The 22114-nt window shown below is 40.8% G+C and overlaps 1 protein-coding gene across 1 annotated transcript; it reads left to right on the plus strand.

Moving 5' to 3' along the window:
- The first annotated feature begins 176 nt into the window (after positions 1 to 176).
- LOC119788495 lies at positions 177 to 21898 on the plus strand. The gene is made up of 6 exons (XM_038292860.1): positions 177 to 364; positions 2543 to 2794; positions 16989 to 17101; positions 21198 to 21326; positions 21421 to 21531; positions 21626 to 21898. The coding sequence occupies exons 1-6, from the start codon at positions 274 to 276 to the stop codon at positions 21686 to 21688; spliced, it is 759 nt and encodes a 252-aa protein (XP_038148788.1). The 5' UTR covers positions 177 to 273; the 3' UTR covers positions 21689 to 21898.
- Positions 21899 to 22114: the final 216 nt, after the last annotated feature.

Below are 22114 nucleotides of genomic sequence, written 5' to 3' on the forward strand. Positions count from 1 at the left end.
CTCACCACAACACAGGGACGCTTATGTTAGGAATCAGGCCTTTTGTGTTTCATCTAGTTAATCATCTGTCCGAGATGGACAGAGTCATTGTTTCTGTGTTCTGGCCCTTTAACTTCCAGTTGACGCAGCTTCCTTAAAAAACAGAATTTTTTTGAGGAAGTACAGTAGTGGTTTTTCTGCTGTCAGGAAACCAACTCTTGTTTATTCTCCGAGACAAAGACAGGAGAGACACACTGAGAAACCTTGTCTAAAAAGGCAGATAACAACCCTGAGATGAAAGCTCTGTATTTCTACCATCTTTCCCATAGTTTGGTTTGGATATTTCTGCTTTCCTTCCAGTCCGTGCATGCAGGTTTGAACACAGGTAAGACTGAAACGGGTTCCTCAATATCGAGCAGTCCAACTACATATGAAGACATCTTGACTGTTGCTGTGGTTGATATCTTCTTTAGCAATATATTGTATTGTGTAATGTATTTTCCATTTTAAGTTCAGTAAATGTGACAATATCTTTCAAGAATGTTTTTCTTATAATAGAAAGGTTTAAAAACAAGCCTTTATCTGATGTGCTGTCATCATAGTTGGTTGATCTTTTGCTGCTGTTTCTCAAAAAAAAACTTTTTAAATCACATTTTTCTTTGGAGAGGGAATGCTGGATACAACAGCTCAAAATGATTGTGATGGGGGAAGAATTGGTTTTAACATTAGTTTATTATGGTAACATTAATTGAAGATAAAATTAAGATTTTTGCCCTTAATTTAAAACAGCCCTCTTTATTCTAATTAGAAAAATGAAATTGGAAGCAGCAAGCTGCTTTCAGAATGAAATTCATTTCACCTAATTATAATTTAACCTAAGTAAACACCAAATGTTCTGTGGAGGGGCTGGAGGTTTCTTACAGAGCGTTAGTAGAAAGACAGCATTATGAGATTCAAAAACCTAGCAGATAGGTCAGAAATAATGTTGAGATTCATTTTAAATATTTATGGCTAAGTCTTATGTCAGTATCCCCAACGGCAAAGATCTCATGGTTCTCTGATTAATTCATGTCACTTTATTTATTTTGCACCAATTCACAACACATGTCTTCTGAAGGCACTTTACAGAAGTAATACATAACTGAAGCTGTGTGTGGGCATTCCTACTTCTTAGAGTTAGTGTTGGCAAATCCACGAAGCAATAATGGTTTACGCAAATAACACACACTATACATGTTCGTCCTATACTCCCTTTAAACAAAGAACCTCCAGCAGAACCAAACTCAGTGTTAGCGGCTGTTTGCTGAGGCCGACTGAGGTTCAAGGGCATAGAAGGAGAGCTCCTTTTTACAAACAGGGTGTAAAAGTTTTTTAGGGGGTGGAAGGTGTTGTCCATGATGGATGTAAGCTTGGACAGCACCCTCCTCTCAGCCAATTTCTCGAGTCCAGAGTGCAGCCTAGGACAGAAACTGCCTTTCTCAGCAATAGCAGGAATCTACCGCTGAATTGTAGGTTTTTCTTCCGCCATCATCGCAACCCCCACCCCCTTACGGGGGAACAGAACACCTCGCCTGTTCAACCAGGGCAACAATTCCCTCTAACAACCCCCTTTTATAGAGACATAGACAAGTATTGGGCCTTACAGGCTAACAAAGAACCAGAATTACCTCTATTCCTCAGGGGCGGACCCGCTCGTCAGGTCCAATCTGCATGTTTATAAGCCAAAACAAGGCTCTGTTTTTGGTCCACGCTATAAAGCCTCAAACTCAATGCTATTTCTGACATTTTTTATAGAAAATCTTCCTGCATGGAAGAGAAATGTCTTCAAACTTGGAAACAAAGTCCAGTGGATTGTTTTTTTTTTTTTTTTTTACTTTTTTGGAATTAGCATGACCTGGAAGACTAAGAATCCTCACCAGCAGATTTGTGCAATGGATTATAGATTTTCCAGAAAAGGTGGTCTGAGGAATTCAAAGCACATCATTAAACGTGAGGGTCATAAGACCAAGCTGGGGGGATTTTCTAAGGCAGTGACAAAAAAGTTGGTAACAGTAAGTGAGATGGAGCAAAATACAGGACAGTCATCGGAAGACTTTTTCACGGTTTGTGGATATTCTTTGTATGATCTCATCGAAGGTTAGCTGTTTTAGTGATTTAGGCTAGTCGAAACATAACCCTCAAAAACTTTTTAGAGGCGAATCTTGATTCTGCAAAGTTTTATTCAGTAGTCTTCGCTGTCTGAAACCTGTATAAATGAAATTTCGCTTTGTGTACACTCTGTGTAAACAAAATGACAATAAAGTTGTCTAAGTCATGACTCCAGGGGGCTGCCTACTGGTAAACACCACACTTATTATTTCCCTTGCATTGTGAACTATTACATTACTTCCACACTACTGTCACATGGAATCCAAGTAAGATCAATCAAAAGTTGACGATGTAACTTGACAAAATGTGAACACGTGCACTGGGATAATCACTAACTCTATCAGAACTGCAGTGAATTAATTTCTAATCTTGTTAACCAGCACTGATATTAACTTCTTTTTTTCTTCATTTGCAGAGTTAAAGCTGCTGAGGAATGTGTTTGTGGGATTTTTGGGTGAAAATATCAGCATTGATGTCACCATCATTAAACCGTCCAACCAAACTGGGATTCAACTGGAATGTTTTGACCCATATAATAAAACAATATACAAAAAGGCAATCAATGCTATGAAGGAGTCTATACAACTTCATCTGAACCTGAACAAAACAGGAATGTACAGCTGCAAATGTGAAGAGGCTGAGGTGAAGTTGTATCTACGATATACAGGTGAGAACAAACTGTATTTAATGGGGTTGTTATATCTTAGCATAAAGTATTTACAAAAGATTTCAGACGGTTTCTCTCATCCAAATAGCTACATGAAGAATATTGATTTTTAAAACTACAACAAGCAAAGTTCCTCTGAATGTGAATATATTACAAACTATGTTAGGGAAAAGTTGCGTTGAAAGAAGATCATCAGGTTTTTATTTATTTGGCTGCTTTTATTTTCTGCTTGTTGTACAAATACATGCATATTCATTCATATTCATTCATTGTGAATTCTAGATTCTCCTTTTACACATTTCCCCATGTGGGGCAGGTCACACCCTGGACAGGTTGTCATTCTTACACAGGACAAATGGTGTGTTAATAGAGGAGATAACCACATTTACAGCCAGGGATAATGTAGAGGCAATGTCGGGTTCTTTTATAGGATTTTTCTTAAGAAGAACTGAAATACAGACTTATCGATACTATTCCTGCAGGAAGGAGAGACAGTTGAACCCCAGATTCAAACATACTGTCTCCCACTGGCCCTTCTCTGCAGAGCGTTTATTAACAGAACATGACACATGGTTACAAACAGAGTATTGTTCTGACAGAACAATTGATCAGTTCATGAAGACAGGATGCTCCATCAGAATGACAAGGCAGGATGGTCTCCTGACTGGATCATGAGACAGGAGTGGAGCATCCCCTTGCACAAATGTTTCATAAGCACACATTCATTTTATAATCATCATTGAATAAACCCAACAGGCATCATCCACCTGCACCTTCCAGCTTTCATATACATCAGGTGTCAGGGTAGTTTGTCTGGCCCTAAAGAGCCAAATAAGCCATGCAATGTTATAAAATAAAGCCGTATTTTGTTTGGAAATTTACAAAGTGGCTAAAACTGGTAAATAAATGGGTATAAAGTTAGAATAACAGAGCAGTGAACTGTTTATATATGGTAAAAGGTATTTCGAGACTTGGTAATGCTGAAGAGGCCATCTTTGAATTTAGTTTTATATGCCTGATATACACTCACCGGCCACTTTATTAGGTACACCTGTCCAACTTCTCGTTAACACTTAATTTCTAAGCAGCCAATCACATGGCGGCAACTCAGTGCATTTAGGCATGTAGACATGGTCAAGACAATCTCCTGCAGTTTAAACCGAGCATCAGTATGGGGAAGAAAGGTGATTTGAGTGACTTTGAACGTGGCATGATTGTTGGTGCCAGAAGGGCTGGTCTGAGTATTTCAGAAACTGCTGATCTACTGGGATTTTCACGCACAACCATCTCTAGGGTTTACAGAGAATGGTCCGAAAAAGAAAAAACATCCAGTGAGCGGCAGTTCTGTGGGCGGAAATGCCTTGTTGATGCCAGAGGTCAGAGGAGAAGGGCAACAGTGACTCAAATAACCACCCGTTACAACCAAGGTGGGCAGAAGAGCATCTCTGAACGCACAGTACGTCGAACTTTGAGGCAGATGGGCTACAGCAGCAGAAGACCACACCGGGTGCCACTCCTTTCAGCTAAGAACAGGAAACTGAGGCTACAATTTGCACAAACTCACCGAAATTGGACAATAGAAGATTGGAAAAACGTTGCCTGGTCTGATGAGTCTCGATTTCTGCTGCGACATTCGGATGGTAGGGTCAGAATTTGGCGTCTACAACATGAAAGCATGGATCCATCCTGCCTTGTATCAACGGTTCAGGCTGGTGGTGGTGGCGTCATGGTGTGGGGAATATTTTCTTGGCACTCTTTGGGCCCCTTGGTACCAATTGAGCATCGTTGCAACGCCACAGCCTGTCTGAGTATTGTTGCTGACCATGTACATCCCTTTATGACCACAATGTACCCAACTTCTGATGGCTACTTTCAGCAGGATAATGCGCCATGTCATAAAGCTGGAATCATCTCAGACTGGTTTCTTGAACATGACAATGAGTTCCCTGTACTCAAATGGCCTCCACAGTCACCAGATCTCAATCCAATAGAGCATCTTTGGGATGTGGTGGAACGGGAGATTCGCATCATGGATGTGCAGCCGACAAATCTGCGGCAACTGTGTGATGCCATCATGTCAATATGGACCAACTCCCTGAGGAATGCTTCCAGCACCTTGTTGAATCTATGCCACGAAGAATTGTGGCAGTTCTGAAGGCAAAAGGGGGTCCAACCCGTTACTAGCATGGGGTACCTAATAAAGTGGCCAGTGAGTGTACGTTATCAGTGTTATTCTGGTTTCTTTTAGCTGATGCCACCTTCTCTAGGTCAGTGAGCTTTTGGTTCCCCATCTACCTACAAAATACACACACAATGTTATTTGTTTCTTAAATTCATATCTAATTAATGAATACATATGAATTAAATTGTGAAGAAAGTTAAAGTTCAGTAGGAGGGTCTTGTCTTTCTGCCGCTGGTAAAATGATAAAAACTAAAATATATAAAAAAAAAAAACATTTATAAATATCAGTTTTTATCAGATTTTTTTTTTTATCTTTTCTTTTTATAGATGTAAACACATGATCTTCCAATGCACATGCAGATGACAAAAATCACTTTTTTTTATCAGTTTGAAGAAAGTTTAAACAACTGACAAGTAATCTAAAGTCACTTCACAAATATAAAGTGAAATAAAATGTAGCTTCTCTTCTTTTTAAAATAAACTTTAGGAAAATCTAGCTGTCAAAAAGCATTTGGGATCAACACACCACATGTTAGCTCATTAGCAGAGGTCTGAATGCATCTCAGGTTATTTAACCTCTTAATAAAATTCTCTCCTATTTTGCATACCAAAATGGAAAAACAAATAACTTAGGAAATGTAAGCCCAAATTACATGCGTGATACATTATTTGAAAGCCAACACCTTCTAGTTTCTAAATATATAAATAAAAATTTGGTGAGTAAAACACCCAAGCTGTATCAGTTTAAACATGAATCAAAGTTGTTTTTTTTATTCTCGAAAATAATAGGTCTTTTTTGAACAGCAGTTATAAAGACATGCCTGCTTGTTGTGGCTGCTTTGTCATGGTACATTTTGACATGCTGCTATATCTGTGTTAATTGTGCGTTGATGCTAGATATGTCCATAAAATGAACTAGGTGGTTGAATTGTGGAGAATCTAAGCTTTCCAACGATGTCTAACATGTCTATATTGGGCAACCAAAGGGCTAGAACCGGCCCTGCCTTTAGCATATGGTGCTCTTAAGGTTCCTTACTAAGGATCTATAAGGAAGTCACTTGTGTCACATGATGTATGAGCACAGCTCACCACACGGAAAATAACAATACATTATAGTAGTTGTATGTGTATGAAGCCTGCAAATGCAATATCCTTCATATGTTTTAGGTTTTATTATAGAGAGCTTTATCCATTGACCACATTTTTTTAACTTCCCTTTGTTTATAGTTCTTTTTAGAAGACTGCAGTGCAGTCCCAAATTGATGGACATGTTCCATCTCCATAGCATAATCATGTCCAGAAAGATAAAGGCGGTCCGGAATCAGAATTCCTTTCCCACCTTGTGTTCTTACTGCTGACCCCATTAAAGGAGCTTGGAACAGCAGCTACAAAAAGCTTTGAGGAACTGAGTATGATAGCCCTGCTCTAAGCTTAGACATCAACTTGATGTGGAGATTTTCCCAAAAGCAGAAACTTTGGCTAGCAGGAAAATGACTTGATTAATAAAAGGGTTGTGGGTTTTTTTTTTTTTTTTTGCCATTGTAAAACAACCCTAGTTATGTAATATTACAAAGTGGTTTAAGAGAGTGTATGTTTTTCATGAGACCCGGAGGCAGTTTCTCAGGCTGGTTTTTTAGGCCACGTTCTGTAAAACATGTAGCGGTAGAAGTGGATATAGAATATTTTTATTGTAAACTGGATTTTTGTTTTTTTATTGTAGAGATCTCTTCAGAGAAGGAACCATTGTGTCATGATGGGTTCACTAGTGAGACCCAGTTATGCAGAACACCAAGGAGACGGAAACAGAAGTAAAAGGTTAAACAATGTTTATTGTCACAAGCACCGAATAAATCACTGGTTCTGGTTCAGGCCTGGGGAACTGGTTCACAGGAGTCTGCGTGGGAGACAGTTCAGTTAGCGTTTGCTCAGAAGAGTTTGATTCAGACGGTTTCAGATTTGTACCTTGAAGGTTCTTGGTTAAAGCCTTGAGAGGGAAACTGTTGGGTCCGGAGATAGTTTGTTCAGCAGGGTTCGTTAACTGCTTCAGCGTCTTACTTCTTGAGAGAGAGCTGACCTTGGCTTTGAGTTTCCAGCTCTTTGTCCAGAGCTGCATGGAAATCCAGAGAGAGACTTCAGGTTTGGCTCAGAGGGCAGGCTCGGCAGGTTAAGCTCTTCCAGAGCTTCACAGGCGAAAAACAGGTTTCCTGGAAAACAGAGACAAAGGTTAGAATCCAGTCTGGATTCAAAAGTCCACGAAGGTTCTCAAAGATACTAGGCTTAGGTGCTAACCAACTGGATAAAACACTGCGGCGTTGAGGCAAGGTCTGAAGACAGCTTAAATACTGTGGATCCTCTGATGATGGAATGAGCCTCAGCTGTGCAGGAGGCTCGGCTCAGGAGGATCCACGGCGGACTCTGCTGGAGGAAGGTGGTACTTCTCCAGCTCCCAACAGTACCCCCCCCCCCCCTCAACAACCGCCCCTTGGCGGTCCGGAAGATGTCGATGGACAGGAACGCTCGTACTCCTTGATGAGGGATGGATCAAGGATGTAAGAGCCAGGAACCCACTGGCGATCCTCCGGGCCGTAGCCCTCCCAGTCGACGAGGTACTGCCAGCCGCGACCTCGCCGACGGGAGTCCACGATCCGGCGGACGGTGAAGGCGGGATGACCATCGACTTCCAGGGCGGGTGGAGGGGAGTCGGATGGTGGGCACAGAGGACTTGAGACTACTGGTTTCACTTGGGAGACGTGGAATGTGGGATGAATACGAAGAGTCGGGGAAGTTGAAGGCGTATGGCTGATGGGTTGATGACCTGGGAAATCTTATAAGGACCAATGAATTTAGGAGAAAGTTTGCGAGACATCCCCTTGAGGGGGATATCTCGAGTGGACAGCCATACCTCTTGGCCCACGGAGTACTCAGGGGCGGGACGTCTTTTGGTGTCGGCGAAACGCCTGATAGCCTTGGAGGAACGGTTGAGGGTGGCGATGGTATCTCTCCATATGCGTTGGCATCGTCGGATGTGCTGGTTGACTGACTGGACCGATATCTCTCTCTCGTCTGCGGGAAAAAGTGGAGGTTGGTAACCCAAACTGATCTGAAACGGTGACTGGCCGGTGGAAGCAGATTTGAGAGAGTTGTGTGCGTATTCTATCCATGTGATGTACTGGCTCCAATCGGTGGGATTGTTAGATGTCAGACAACGAAGGGTTGATTCGAGCTGTTGATTCATCCTCTCAGTTTGGCCGTTGGACTGTGGGTGATAACCGGAAGTTAGTGAGGACTTACAGTTGAGAGCGGAACAGAATGCCTTCCAAACTTGGGAAATGAACTGGGGACCACGGTCTGAGAGGATCTCTTGGGGAATGCCATGTAAACGGAAGACGTGTTTCACCAGGAGCTGAGCGGTTTGAAAAGCCGTGGGAAGTTTCCTGAGAGGGATGAGATGACAGGATTTCGAGAATCGATCAACGATGGTGAAGATTGTGGACATACCTCGGGAGATGGGAAGACCTGTGACGAAGTCGATAGCTATGTGGGACCATGGACGCGAGGGAACTGGAAGAGGTTGTAACAGGCCTGAGGGAGGTTGGTGTGAGGCCTTAGTTCTTGCACAGGTGGAACAGGCCAACACATATTCCTTAACATCTCTGTGAAGAGTCGGCCACCAGAAACGTCTTGAGATTAAGGCGACGGTTCTGCTCACCCCCGGATGGGCGGAGAATTTTGCAGCATGCATCCACTGTATTAGGCGAGATCTGACAGAAGAAGGTACATAAGTTCGGTTAGCTGGACCGTTACCTGGGTCAGGTTCTGAAGCCAGGGCGGAATTAATTAGATCGGTGATCTCCCAGGTAACCACTCCAACAGTGCATGATGTGGGAAGGACAGGTTCAGGCGTCTCGGGTTGGTCAACGGAGTATAGACGAGAGAGAGAATCGGGTTTGACATTATTGGATCCGGGTCTGTAGGAGATAATGAGGTTGAAACGAGAGAAGAATATGGACCACCTTGATTGACGGGGATTGGCTTGTTTAGGTGACTGGATGTAAGCAAGGTTCTTGTGATCTGTCCAAACGAGAACCGGGTGCTCAGCTTCCTCCAGCCAGTGTCTCCACTCCTCCAGTGCCAACTTGATTGCCAGTAGTTCTCGGTCCCCAACATCGTAGTTTTGCTCTGCGGAGGAAAGTCTTTGAGAGAAAAAGGCACAAGGGTGAATCTTTTGATCAGTGTCGAGTCTTTGAGATAAGACAGCTCCAACACCAGAGTCGGAAGCGTCTACTTCGAGGATGAATTGTTTGGATGGATCAGGCTGGATTAACACGGGTGCTCTGGAAAACAAACATTTCAGTTTCTCAAATGCGGTTTGTGCCTCAGGGGTCCTGTGAAAGGTTCGTTTGACTGAGGTTAAGGAGGTTAGTGGAAGAGCTGTCTGACTATAGTTCCTGATGAATCGGCGATAAAAATTGGCGAAACCCAGGAATCTCTGCAGCTGCTTGCGGTTTTCAGGAACCGGCCACTCCAAAACTGCCTTTATTTTATCCTCAGAAGGCTTAACCTGCCCGCCCTCGAACACAAACCCCAAAAAGGTGACTAAAGGCTGATGAAACTCACATTTCTCGGCTTTGACAAAAAGTCAATTGTTCTCCAGTAATCTTTGTAACACAAGGCGGACATGTTTCTTATGCTCAGCGAGGTCTATAGAGTAAATGAGTATGTCATCTATGTAGACGAACACGAACACATTTAAAAAGTCTCTGAGAACGTCATTCACTAAGGCTTGAAAACAGGCAGGAGCATTAGTTAGACCAAAAGGCATGACCAAATATTCGAACTGGCCTAAAGGGGTCTTAAAGGCTGTTTTCCACTCATCTCCATCACGGATCCTAAGAAGATGATAAGCGTTCCTCAAATCTAGTTTGGTGAAAACAGTTGCCCCTTGTACAGGTTCAAAAGCTGAGGCGAGTAGTGGAAGAGGGTACTTACTTTTAATAGTTATTTGGTTCAGGCCTCTGTAATCAATACATGGTCTTAAAGAACCGTCCTTCTTGCCGACGAAAAAGAAACCAGCACCCAACGGAGAAGAAGATGGGCGAATTATCCCAGCAGCTAAAGACTCATTGATGTATTTCTCCATGGTTTCTCGTTCTGGTTTGGAAATATTGTATAGTCTGCTGCTGGGTAAAGGTGCTCCAGGTAATAGCTCGATCGCACAGTCATATGGTCTGTGAGGTGGAAGGGACGTAGCACTGACCTTACTGAAGACAGGAGCCAAATCATGGTACTCAGAAGGGACAGAAGAAAGGTCAGGAGAGTCCATCTCCCCCCCACCTCTAGGAGACCCCACCACGGGGGCTGCCGAACGGAGGCACGTTTCGTGACATAGCGTTGACCACGATTCCACATGACGATCAGTCCAGTTAATATGTGGATTATGTTTCTCCAACCATTCGAATCCAAGCACCAGGGGAGAGCATGCGGAGGGAAAAACAAAAAATGTTATGGTTTCACGATGATTACCTGAGAGTAGTAGCTCGAGAGGTTAAGTTTGATGGGTAACCTGGTGGAGTTTTTCCCCATCAATAGCTGAGACACTAAGAGGCTGGGTTAGGGGAATGGTTTCAATTTGAAGCTGCTGGACAAGGTTTGAATCAAATAAATTTCGTTCACAGCCTGAATCGATGAAGGCAGAAAAGGAGAGGCTTTGATTAGAGCAAAACAAAGTGGCAGGGAGCATCAGTCGAGGAGATTTTTTAGAGTTATCATGGCCCGCCAGACTCCTCAGAACCTCTGGCGGGCCCAGGCTTTTGATTTAGCTGGGCATGAAGTGATGAAGTGACCACTCTCACCACAGTAGATGCATAGTTTGCTCAAAAAACGTCTTTGTCTTTCCTCTGGAGTGAGCCTGGTATGTCCAACCTGCATTGGTTCGGCATCCATCTCTCCGGAATGAGAGGCCTGAACAGGCAAAGGGAGAGACTGGGCTTTAGATCTCGGTTTGGACAACTGTTCTGTGGGTGCAGAAAAAACAGTCACATTATTAGACGCAGGGGCAGAGGAAAAAGAACCCAGATTCTTTGACTTGGAGCTGTTTCTAGCTCGGATTCTGTTGTCCAACTTTATCGTCAGACGGATTAATTCTTCAAGTGTTGCTGGTTCGTCGAGGGTTGCTAGTTCATCCTTGATGTTTTCATTCAAAGCCATAAAATAAGCCCCTTCTAAAGCGCCTTGGTTCCATCCGGAAGCTGCCGCTTTGACCCGGAAGTTAATGGAGAACTCCGCCACTGAGGAATTTCCCTGTTTAATGTTGAAAAGAGCACGAGAGTCAATGGTTTGATCAGTTTCTTGATTGAATACCTGAGAGAATTCAGAAATAAACTCAGAGTATTGACAATTGAGGCTTTCGTCGGAGGCAAACCTTGCCTGATTCCATTCCAGGGCTCTACCTGTCAATTGAGAAAGAATGAAAGTTATCTTTTTATAGTCTGTGGGAAAACTGCCAGGAGAGTTCCGAAAGATTAAACGGCATTGAAACAAAAATCCCTTGCAGTCTTTCATATTACCAGAGAATCTTTCAGGTAGGCTTGGGCGGAACTCTGGTGACGTCACTGCTGGTGACCTCGGAGGCGGAACTGGACCCGGAAATGGTTGTGCAGCCGGCGTGGCATTAGTTCTACTCAAGTGGTTAGCGTAGCCTTGGATTACTTGATTTTGCAGTTCGATTTGGTTGTTCAACTCACTTAATATCTGAACGTGTCCATGGATTTGAGCCTCCTGCTCGTCCAATAGTCGACGGAGGTGATCTGCTGGGCCTTGTGTATGGCCGCAGTGTTCTGTCATGATGGGTTCACTAGTGAGACCCAGTTATGCAGAACACCACGGAGACGGAAACAGAAGTAAAAGGTTAAACAATGTTTATTGTCACAAGCACCGAATAAATCACTGGTTCTGGTTCAGGCCTGGGGAACTGGTTCACAGGAGTCTGCGTGGGAGACAGTTCAGTTAGCGTTTGCTCAGAAGAGTTTGATTCAGACGGTTTCAGAAGGTTCTTGGTTAAAGCCTTGAGAGGGAAACTGTTGGGTCCAGAGATAGTTTGTTCAGCAGAGTCCGTTAACTGCTTCAGCGTCTTACTTCTTGAGAGAGAGCTGACCTTGGCTTTGAGTTTCCAGCTCTTTGTCCAGAGCTGCATGGAAATCCAGAGAGAGACTTCAGGTTTGGCTCAGAGGGCAGGCTCGGCAGGTTAAGCTCTTCCAGAGCTTCACAGGAGAAAAACAGGTTTCCTGGAAAACAGAGACAAAGGTTAGAATCCAGTCTGGATTCAAAAGTCCACAAAGGTTCTCAAAGATACCAGGCTTAGGTGCTAACCAACTGGATAAAACACTGCGGCGTTGAGGCAAGGTCTGAAGACAGCTTAAATACTGTGGATCCTCTGATGATGGAATGAGCCTCAGCTGTGCAGGAGGCTCGGCTCAGGAGGATCCACGGCGGACTCTGCTGGAGGAAGGTGGTACTTCTCCAGCTCCCAACACATTGTGAGTAGCTGTTCCCTTTAGAAACAGAGCCTCTTTCTATTCCTTAATGCTAGGTATTGACCATTAGTAACATCTTCAAGATAAAAAAAATAGGGCTTTGTCACTTTATATTGAAAATAATTACACTCAAATATTGAAAACATCCATCCATAAATTTATCCAGTGTTGGGCAAGCTACTTGTCCAGTGTAGTGAGCTAAGCTATCAGCTACTCAACAATAAATTAAGCTTCACTACACAAAAGCTACCACCTAAAGAATTATAGCAAGCTAAGTTACACTAATGTGTTAAAAGTAGCTTAACTACATCAGAAGCTACTTAACGTTGTACCAACCTAATGTCAATTCAAAATGAGTCTGACACACTAGTTAAAATATTTATTAAAGATCAGCCAATGACATAACACAGTGTAAACATTGCTTTATGATCAGCATATTAAAATAAAAACTAAAGTAATTACTAGTAGACAAACTAGTAAACAATCTGCTGTTATTAGAACCAAATTAAAGGTACTGTGTAGTGTTCTACACACCGAGACATGGCTATGAGTTTGCATTCAATGGACATCTCTAGGGAAAACAAAACCCTACAAAAGACCTCAATTAAACAGTTGATTCAAGTAACAAACAAAACTGTTTACAAAAGAGGGTGAAAAAATAAAGAAGCTATTTAAGAGATACATATATACTATATGTCTCACCATTTAATTAAATTTCTACCTACATATTTATTCATTGTATTTTTGGAGGCAATTAATTGAATGCTTATTTATTTATTTATTGAGCATTTATTTATTTATGTATTTATTTTATATACGGTAGAGCTGTTCCTCCACAAAAAATCTTATCTGTGCACAGCCTAAAAACAGATTTATGTAAACATCCTGTCAGGTAAACTAGGCCATGAAAACACAATATGGAAGTTTCACTACTGCTCTCTAATTAGAGTATCTTAGTGGCACATAGATATGGGAGAATTATCCTGCCATAATGCAAGAGCACATCATTTCAATTTGAGAAAAGAATTTCATCTTCTTGCTCTCAAAACTTATAATGCTCACACTCAAAACATGCGCTCTCTCTCAAATATTTTCTCTTCTCTCTTTGTTTCTTCTCTCAGATTTAATCCTTCTTGCACAGATATTTTCTTCTCTCGCTTGCCTCCTTCTCTTCGCGCACAAACCGCGCTCTGTTACGCTCGCAAACCCATAGACTCTGCTTGCGGATTTGTTTTGCTCTCTCAGACTGCAGTTGGATCGTTGCCTAGCAACCTTTCCAGCCAATAGAACTACAGCCTCGGAAAGAGTGCGCTTGTTTAACCCTACTGAGTGTGCCTGTGCTACTACGCCACTTATAAGAGCGTCAGCTGAAACTGCTATTTACAGTAGCTTGTGGCTGATTGTTGTTTCAAAATAGAAAACCTGGTTTCATTTCTTAGTTTTGCCCTGGATTTTGTAGCGTTTGTGGACGCTACGTCGCTACTTGATCAAAACAATAACGTTGCTACAGGAAAGTTACTTGATAAATAAAGCAGCGACGCTACGGTCAAGCTACTGGAAAATGTAGTTAAACTAATAGCTTCGCTACATGTAGCGGCGCTACTGCCCATCACTGAATTTATCTATACCCATTTATGCATGGTCACTAGCACCTCTGTAGGGGTCATTGGGGGAATCGAATCGTAGACCATCGATCGGACTCAGTGCTCAGAAAATGCTTTATTATTGTGGTGGGAATAAATATCTCCTTTTAATTCCCTTTCAGATATATTGTTTATTATTTCTGAGTTTTTCATTCATTCAGGCCACAGAGCTGCAAGGCTACAAGGAGGACTTCTTTATTCTATTAGGGAGTCATTGGGATGAAAAATAATAGTTCTCATAACAAAAGTTTCTGTTCTCAAAGCTCATACAAACTTACTGTGCCTGAACGTCCGCTCTAACCCCTAAATCCCTCAATCATATAGAGAGCGAGGACTATATAGTGGACTTTATAGCAAATTCAGTAAACTGACCTTTCGGACAGATGATCACTGCTTTTTTCTCCCCATTGGTCACGTAACTCCTCCTCCACTGCGTGGTGCCTGCACCATCTTTAAAATTACTCGCTCCTGTCGGGTAGCGACAGCCTATGGGGACAGCCTATGGTGACAGCGGGCCGCTGTGACAGCAAATCCCATGATGGATGTTGCGAGGAAAGCTCTCCGTGCAAAGCATTCTGGGATATATCTGCCTCTTCTGAGGTCTTTATTTTCCTCTCATACACTTCATAGACACTGTTTCTCTTACGACCCACGGCCATTTTCAAAGAACCACGGTGAGAAAGGTGAGCTTCAATGACTGGCTGAACCCGTAGCTCACCACTAATATATGCCTGAAAGTGCGCATGCGCGGAAAATGATAGCTAAAGGAACGAGTACTTGGACGGCCTTATGTAAACATATCACCAGAATGATTGACAGTTAGGAGGACCACTTATTGAGATGATCCACCCCGAAATAATAAATCGACCTCTGTACCTTTAACTGGAGTGATTAGTTGAATACCTTTTTTGCAAAACATTGTTAAGTAGACAAATAAACATAATTGACATACAGTGGGGCAAAAAAGTATTTAGTCAGCCACCAATAGTGCAAGTTCTCCCACTTAAAAAGATGAGAGAGGTCGGTAATTTTCATCATAGATATACCTCAACTATGAGAGACAAAATGAGAAAAAAAAATCCAGAAAATCACATTGTCTGATTTTTAAAGAATTTATTTGCAAAATATGGTGGAAAATAAGTATTTAGTCAATAACAAAAGTTCATCTCAATACTTTGTTATATACCCTTTGTTGGCAATGACAGAGATCAAACGTTTTCTGTAAGTCTTCACAAGGTTTTCACACACTGTTGCTGGTATTTTGGCCCATTCCTCCATGCAGATCTCCTCTAGAGCAGTGATGTTCTGGGGCTGTCGCTGGGCAACACAGACTTTCAACTCCCTCCAAATATTTTCTATCGGGTTGAGATCTGGAGACTGGCTAGGCCACTCCAGGACCTTGAAATGCTTCTTACGAAGCCACTCCTTCATTGTGTTTGGGATCATTGTCATGCTGAAAGACCCAGCCACGTTTCATCTTCAATGCCTTTGCTGATGGAAGGAGGTTTTTCACTCAAAATTTGACGATACATGGCCCCATTCATTCTTTCCTTCACACAGAGTATCGTCCTGGTCCCTTAGCAGAAAAACAGCCCAAAAGCATGATGTTTCCACCCCCATGCTTCACTGTAGGTATGGTGTTCTTTGGATGCAACTCAGCATTCTCTCTCCTCCAAACACGACGAGTAGAGTTTTTACCAAAAAGTTCTATATTGGTTTCATCTGACCATCGTCTGGATCATCCAAATGCTCTCTAGCAAACTTGAGACGGGTCTTGACATGTACTGGCTTAAGCAGGGGGACACGTCTGGCACTGCAGGATTTGAGTCCCTGGCGGCGTAGTGTGTTACTGATGGTAGCCTTTGTTACTTTGGTCCCAGCTCTCTGCAGGTCATTCACTAGGTCCCCCCGTGTGGTTCTGGGATTTTTACTCACCGTTCTTGTGATCATTTTGACCCCACGGGGTGAGATCTTGCGTGGAGCCCCAGATCGAGGAAGATTATCAGTGGTCTTGTATGTTTTCCATTTTCTAATAATTGTACCCACAGTTGATTTATTCGCACCAAGCTGTTTACCTATTGCAGATTCAGACTTCCCAGCCTGGTGCAGGTCTATAATTTTGTTTCGGGTGTCCTTTGACAGCTCTCTAGTTTTGGCCATGGTGGAGTTTAGAGTGTGACTGTTTGAGGTTGTGGACAGGTGTCTTTTATACTGATAACGGGTTCAAACAGGTGCCATTAATGAAGGTAACGAGTGGAGGACAGAGGAGCCTCTTACAGAAGAAGTTACAGGTCTGTGAGAGCCAGGAATCTTGCTTGTTTGTAACTGACCAAATACTTATTTTCCACCATATTTTGCAAATAAATTCTTTAAAAATCAGACAATGTGATTTTCTGGATTTTTTTTTCTCATTTTGTCTCTCATAGTTGAGGTATATCTATGATGAAAATTACCGGCCTCTCTCATCTTTTTAAGTGGGAGAACTTGCACTATTGGTGGCTGACTAAATACTTTTTTGCCCCACTGTAAATAAATATGAGAATATAAAATTTGATTTTATAGCAGGCATTATTTTCATTGATTAAATAGAGAGAGTTTGAATTAAAATCTTCTTATCTACCAAATGATTATATGTGTGGTTTTGCACTTTTCAGATATTTTCTCTGAATCTTGTTTGTTAAAAATAGTTTATCAGTTTTAAATGAAAGAAACGCAACAAGCTCTTTAATCACAAAAACTTCCCCTCCAGATGGGGAGTCTTTACTGTAAGTCCACCTCTGCCGTCCAGTTGCGATGCATTCCAGCACAGGCTGACCATATGTGTTTTCCCTCTAAAGCCTACAGGAAGCCTCCAGTGTTGGACAAAGTAGAGATTATCATTGCCATCTTCACCGGCCTGCTGCTGGTTTTGAGTGTGCTTGGCTCGATGTATGTCTTCAGAGGACATTGGGTAAGATTTGTGCCCTGCAGAAGTTAAGACACGGCATGTTGCAAGATGAAGGTGTGTCTCTGTCTCTAATGGTGGGATGTTTCAAAACCTGTGCAGATTTTCTTAAAATTAGAAAAGTATAATACCAGTCAGAAAAACAAAATACATTTCCACTCATCCTGATACACACACTCATATCTAATTAAGATGCATACACATTTTTGACTGTGGGAGGAAAACTAACTTGGACTAACGAGTGAAAGCCTACACATGAGCCACATGCAAACTTTATTTAGAAAAGCCCCGGAGTGGCTTAAAAACCCTCACTGCAATGCTACGGTGTTAATTATTGCAGGGTTAAAATTTTCTTTACTTACAATATATAGTAAACTTACACTGGCCTTTTCCACACATACATAGGCATAACATATTAAAACGAATGCATACATATCTAAACAGAAAGGCTCAAATATATGCAGACACCAACAATGCTATATGTTTAGCATGTTGCACAGAACCCAAATTCTTTTTCTGTACCCATCATAAACGCCTGTTACTCAATTTTGTTGGAATATTTCAAAACACTCTATTTTTATCAGAGCGGCATAGGCTAATTTAAAGTGGTTGACATCCTTCCAGAGATCTGGGCTTTATGTCATGTTTTACGGTTACGTGGAGGAACTTAATGCAGATATAGTAAACAGATTAAGTAAAATCTTAATTAAAAAAAACTAGGACAAGATAAAAGTAAAACAGGAAATGCAGCATGACAAAAGCAGGCAGACTGATGAAGGAATGAGGCAATGGGCACAGAGCAGTATCACGAAAGAAACCAGCAATGAGTAAGGATGACCATGAGTACCTATATGTGGTGGCAAGTAGTGACAAAGGTACAGTATGGCAAAACAGTTCAGAGTAACCAATGGTTGTGGAAAGAGCTGAGACTTATGAAGACAGTTGTAGCTGAGCGGCGGGTGGATAACATGAGACACAGAAAATAATCCAGTAGAGATAGAATATACAACGAGCACCAGAATTAACTAAAACAGTAGCAGCCAAGATAAAAAAAAAAACAATGCAAGAGAATTAGGGAAAGAGTGACTTAACAAAAACCCCAAAACTCAATCATCTACAGATCATAGCATTTTAGGGATAGTCCTCACATTTTCAGAGGCTTTACCATTTTTTCCACTCCAAAGTGGCAACAATTTTACCCACACTGTCACCCTCAGATAAAAGATAATTAGCTAGAAGTATTGGGGCAGTCAAGAAACTATTGGGAATTGCTGAAGCTCTTAGATCACTGTCAATGGTATAATATAATATAATATAATATAATATAATATAATATAATATAATATAATATAATATAATATAATATAATATAATATAATATAATATAATATAATATAATATAATATAATATAATATAATATAATATAATATAATATAATATAATAGGGAGTGACAGGGTGCTGGCCCAAACAAATCCCCATATATGTAGTGGACATGTTCATGCTAAACAAAAATGTGCAGTAATATGACTTTCAGAAATAATGTTTTTAGAGTTAATGAGGATGAAGTTGAACGATTGACCTCAGAGGTTCAGATTGAGTCAAGCTGGGACTTTCCAACCTAACAACACTGCAGACACTGTAACATAATCATTGGGTGGAGCAGCTTTGCCATCCAAAGCATTTGTGCTCTTCAAAAATCCGATTACATGGTAAAGATTATGCTATTTTTTTCAGCTTTGTCTAAATTTAATTAATCATGTTACCATAAAAAAAAAGTTAATGGCAGTGATAGGAAAACACATCAAGAAAGAACAAATACTGAATGAAATTCATCTTCATCAATGGCCTCAACCTAAAATCTGTCCAAGAACTGACTGGACTTTGCTTAAAAATGGATTGTAAACAAACTCAACTAATGACTTGCTAATTATTCATCAGGAGAGTTGTCCAAAACATGGGCCACAAAAAATACTATAATAATGGGTATCAACTATATATATATATATACAGAGGGGCAAAAAAGTATTTAGTCAGCCACGAATATTGCAAGTTCTCCCACTTAAAAAAATGAGAGAGGCCGGTAATTTTCATCATAGATATACCTCATCTATGAGAGACAAAATGAGAAAAAAAAATCCAGAAAATCACATTGTCTGATTTTTAAAGAATTTATTTGCAAAATATGGTGGAAAATAAGTATTTGGTCAGTTACAAACAAGCAAGATGTCTGGCTCTCACAGACCTGTAACTTCTTCTGTAAGAGGCTCCTCTGTCCTCCACTCGTTACCTTCATTAATGGCACCTGTTTGAACCCGTTATCAGTATAAAAGACACCTGTCCACAACCTCAAACAGTCACACTCTAAACTCCATCATGGCCAAAACTAGAGAGCTGTCCAAGGACACCCGAAACAAAATTATAGACCTGCACCAGGCTGGGAAATCTGAATCTGCAATAGGTAAACAGCTTGGTGTGAAGAAATCAACTGTGGGATCAATTATTAGAAAATGGAAAACATACAAGACCACTGATAATCTTCCTCGATCTGGGGCTCCACGCAAGATCTCACCCAGTGGGGTCAAAATGATCACAAGAACAGTGAGTAAAAATCCCAGAACCACACGGGGGGACCTAGTGAATGACCTGCAGAGAGCTGGGACCAAAGTAACAAAGGCTACCAAAATACCAGCAACAGTGTGTGAAAACCTTGTGAAGACTTACAGAAAACGTTTGATCTCTGTCATTGCCAACAAAGGGTATATAACAAAGTATTGAAATGAACTTTTGTTATTGACCAAATACTTATTTTCCACCATATTTTGCAAATAAATTCTTTAAAAATCAGACAATGTGATTTTCTGGATTTTTTTCTCATTTTGTCTCTCATAGTTGAGGTATATCTATGATGAAAATTACCGGCCTCTCTCATCTTTTTAAGTGGGAGAACTTGCACTATTAGTGGCTGACTAAATACTTTTTTGCCCCACTCTATATATGTATATATAGATATATATATCTATATATCTATATATAAAATATGCCACATTCAAAATACTGTTTTAACTAACCATTTACCTTTATAAATACTAAATACTTTCAATTATAAACAAATTTTTTCTATTGGTTCTTCTTTTTTACAGATTTCATTAAACTTTATTTTATTGACAGTAAGCAGAAAAGTTATAATAGATATAAAAATTAAAAATTAAATTAATTAAATGAAATTAAAAATCCGTTTGTGTTTTATCTAATTTAGGGGTCTTCAACATTTTCCATGCCAAGGACCCCCAAACTGATGGAGCGGGGACCCCCTAATTATATATATTGTATGAAATAGTGTTATATCAAACTGGTCCTATAGTCACTCTATTACAGATTGAGTCATGTAATGAAAGTAATTTCTCCCTGGGATTATTAAAGTATTTCTGATTGTGATTCCTGGTTGATGGGACAGGTGTTGTGAATGAAACGGTTCCCAGCTTGAAAGAGCTCCTGTGTGTCGCTGAATGTGTGCATTGATGACTGAAAGACATCTTCTGCCTCCATTTATCTGTTTACTACAGTGTGTTGATTTCATGTTAATGTTTATTTAAAGACATTTCAATTAGTGGAAAAAAAAATTGCAGGGGGGAATAAAAAAAAAAAAAAAAGTCTAATCAACCAAAACTTCCGGACCCCCATGCAGTACCTCCATGGACCCCCTAGCGGTCACGGACCTCCTGTTGGAGACCTCAGTTTTAATGTATATGATCTGTTGCACTTAGTGTTGTAGTCAAGATCACACCAACTGAGACCAAGAAGTTTAATACCTTGACAGGCTGAGGTCAAGAATCCATAAGGTCTTGGCCTCAGCCTCTAAAGGTCTTGTCTTTGTCTCGGTATTCAATGGTCTTAGTTGCTGTGGTCTTGACTATAAACATTTTTTCTATAAACATGTGACCTGAAAAACAAAGTAAAATAAATCATTAGAAGTCCAACTTGAATTTAATTTATGGCCATGAAAAGGTTGATGTCTGGCACTGTAACCAAAACAATCTAGATTTTTTTTTGTTAACCCGTGTCTGTTAAGTTTCTTTCTAAATATGTGTGCATGTTCCTAGAAAGAGCCGAGCTCTGAATCTCTGGACACGAGTAGAAAACAAAAGGAGAGCAGAGAAGATGGGAAGGAGACAGAAAAAGAGGAAGACTGCATGGACATGTCAACCGCTCAGTCTTCTTCTTTTTATGCTGTAAGCATTATCTTCTCTTCTAATATTCTCTTTTGGTTCCCCATATGAAATACTTATGAGTTCCTTCTGGTTGATATTTCTTGAACCCTTACAGAGTTTAGAGCCTCGGACCAGGTCCATTTATGAAGTGCTGGATTGCTCAGCTGCCAATAGTGACAACAAGGAAACGGAAACTAAAACCTCAGAAGCTGAACTCTCACAAGTGGTTAGAAAATCTAATATTCCTGATATCAAAAATAAAAAGATTTAATGCTAAAGGAAATCCCATAACCGGCCTGTCTTCTGCTCTGCTTCCACAGGGGGAACAAAACGCTGAAAACCAGGACGAAGGCATATTTGAGTCTGTTTATGAGAACTTTTGAATTAAACAAATGAGAGAAACATCTGAAGCTAATTCAAGGAAAGAGAAATGAAATTGAAATAGTCTCTTCAACAAGTATTATAATAACACAGTTTAAGGGATTAAAATGCTAAATAATTGAAAGCTTGGTGTTTTAATGATGAAATAACCAGAGTTTGTGTCACACTGGAATACATGGAAGAAGGGAATGAAATAAATGTTACTGAATGAACCACAGGTGTATCACTTACTGATTTATTTTCAATTTGGAAAAACTCAGATGTTGTTTGTGTGCTGTATAACCATGTCTTTTAAAGTCCTTATGTGGTAGGTAGCTAATCAAAACCTGCACCAATAGAAATCCATTGCATTGAACTGTTTTATCTTACTCAGTATACTGGATTCTAAAGGGCAGACAGTTTATAAAAAAAAAAACAAGATGACTGGC

Source organism: Cyprinodon tularosa, unplaced genomic scaffold (assembly GCF_016077235.1).
Source record: "Cyprinodon tularosa strain WSP-4 unplaced genomic scaffold, ASM1607723v1 ctg318, whole genome shotgun sequence".
Classification (NCBI taxonomy): domain Eukaryota; kingdom Metazoa; phylum Chordata; class Actinopteri; order Cyprinodontiformes; family Cyprinodontidae; genus Cyprinodon; species Cyprinodon tularosa.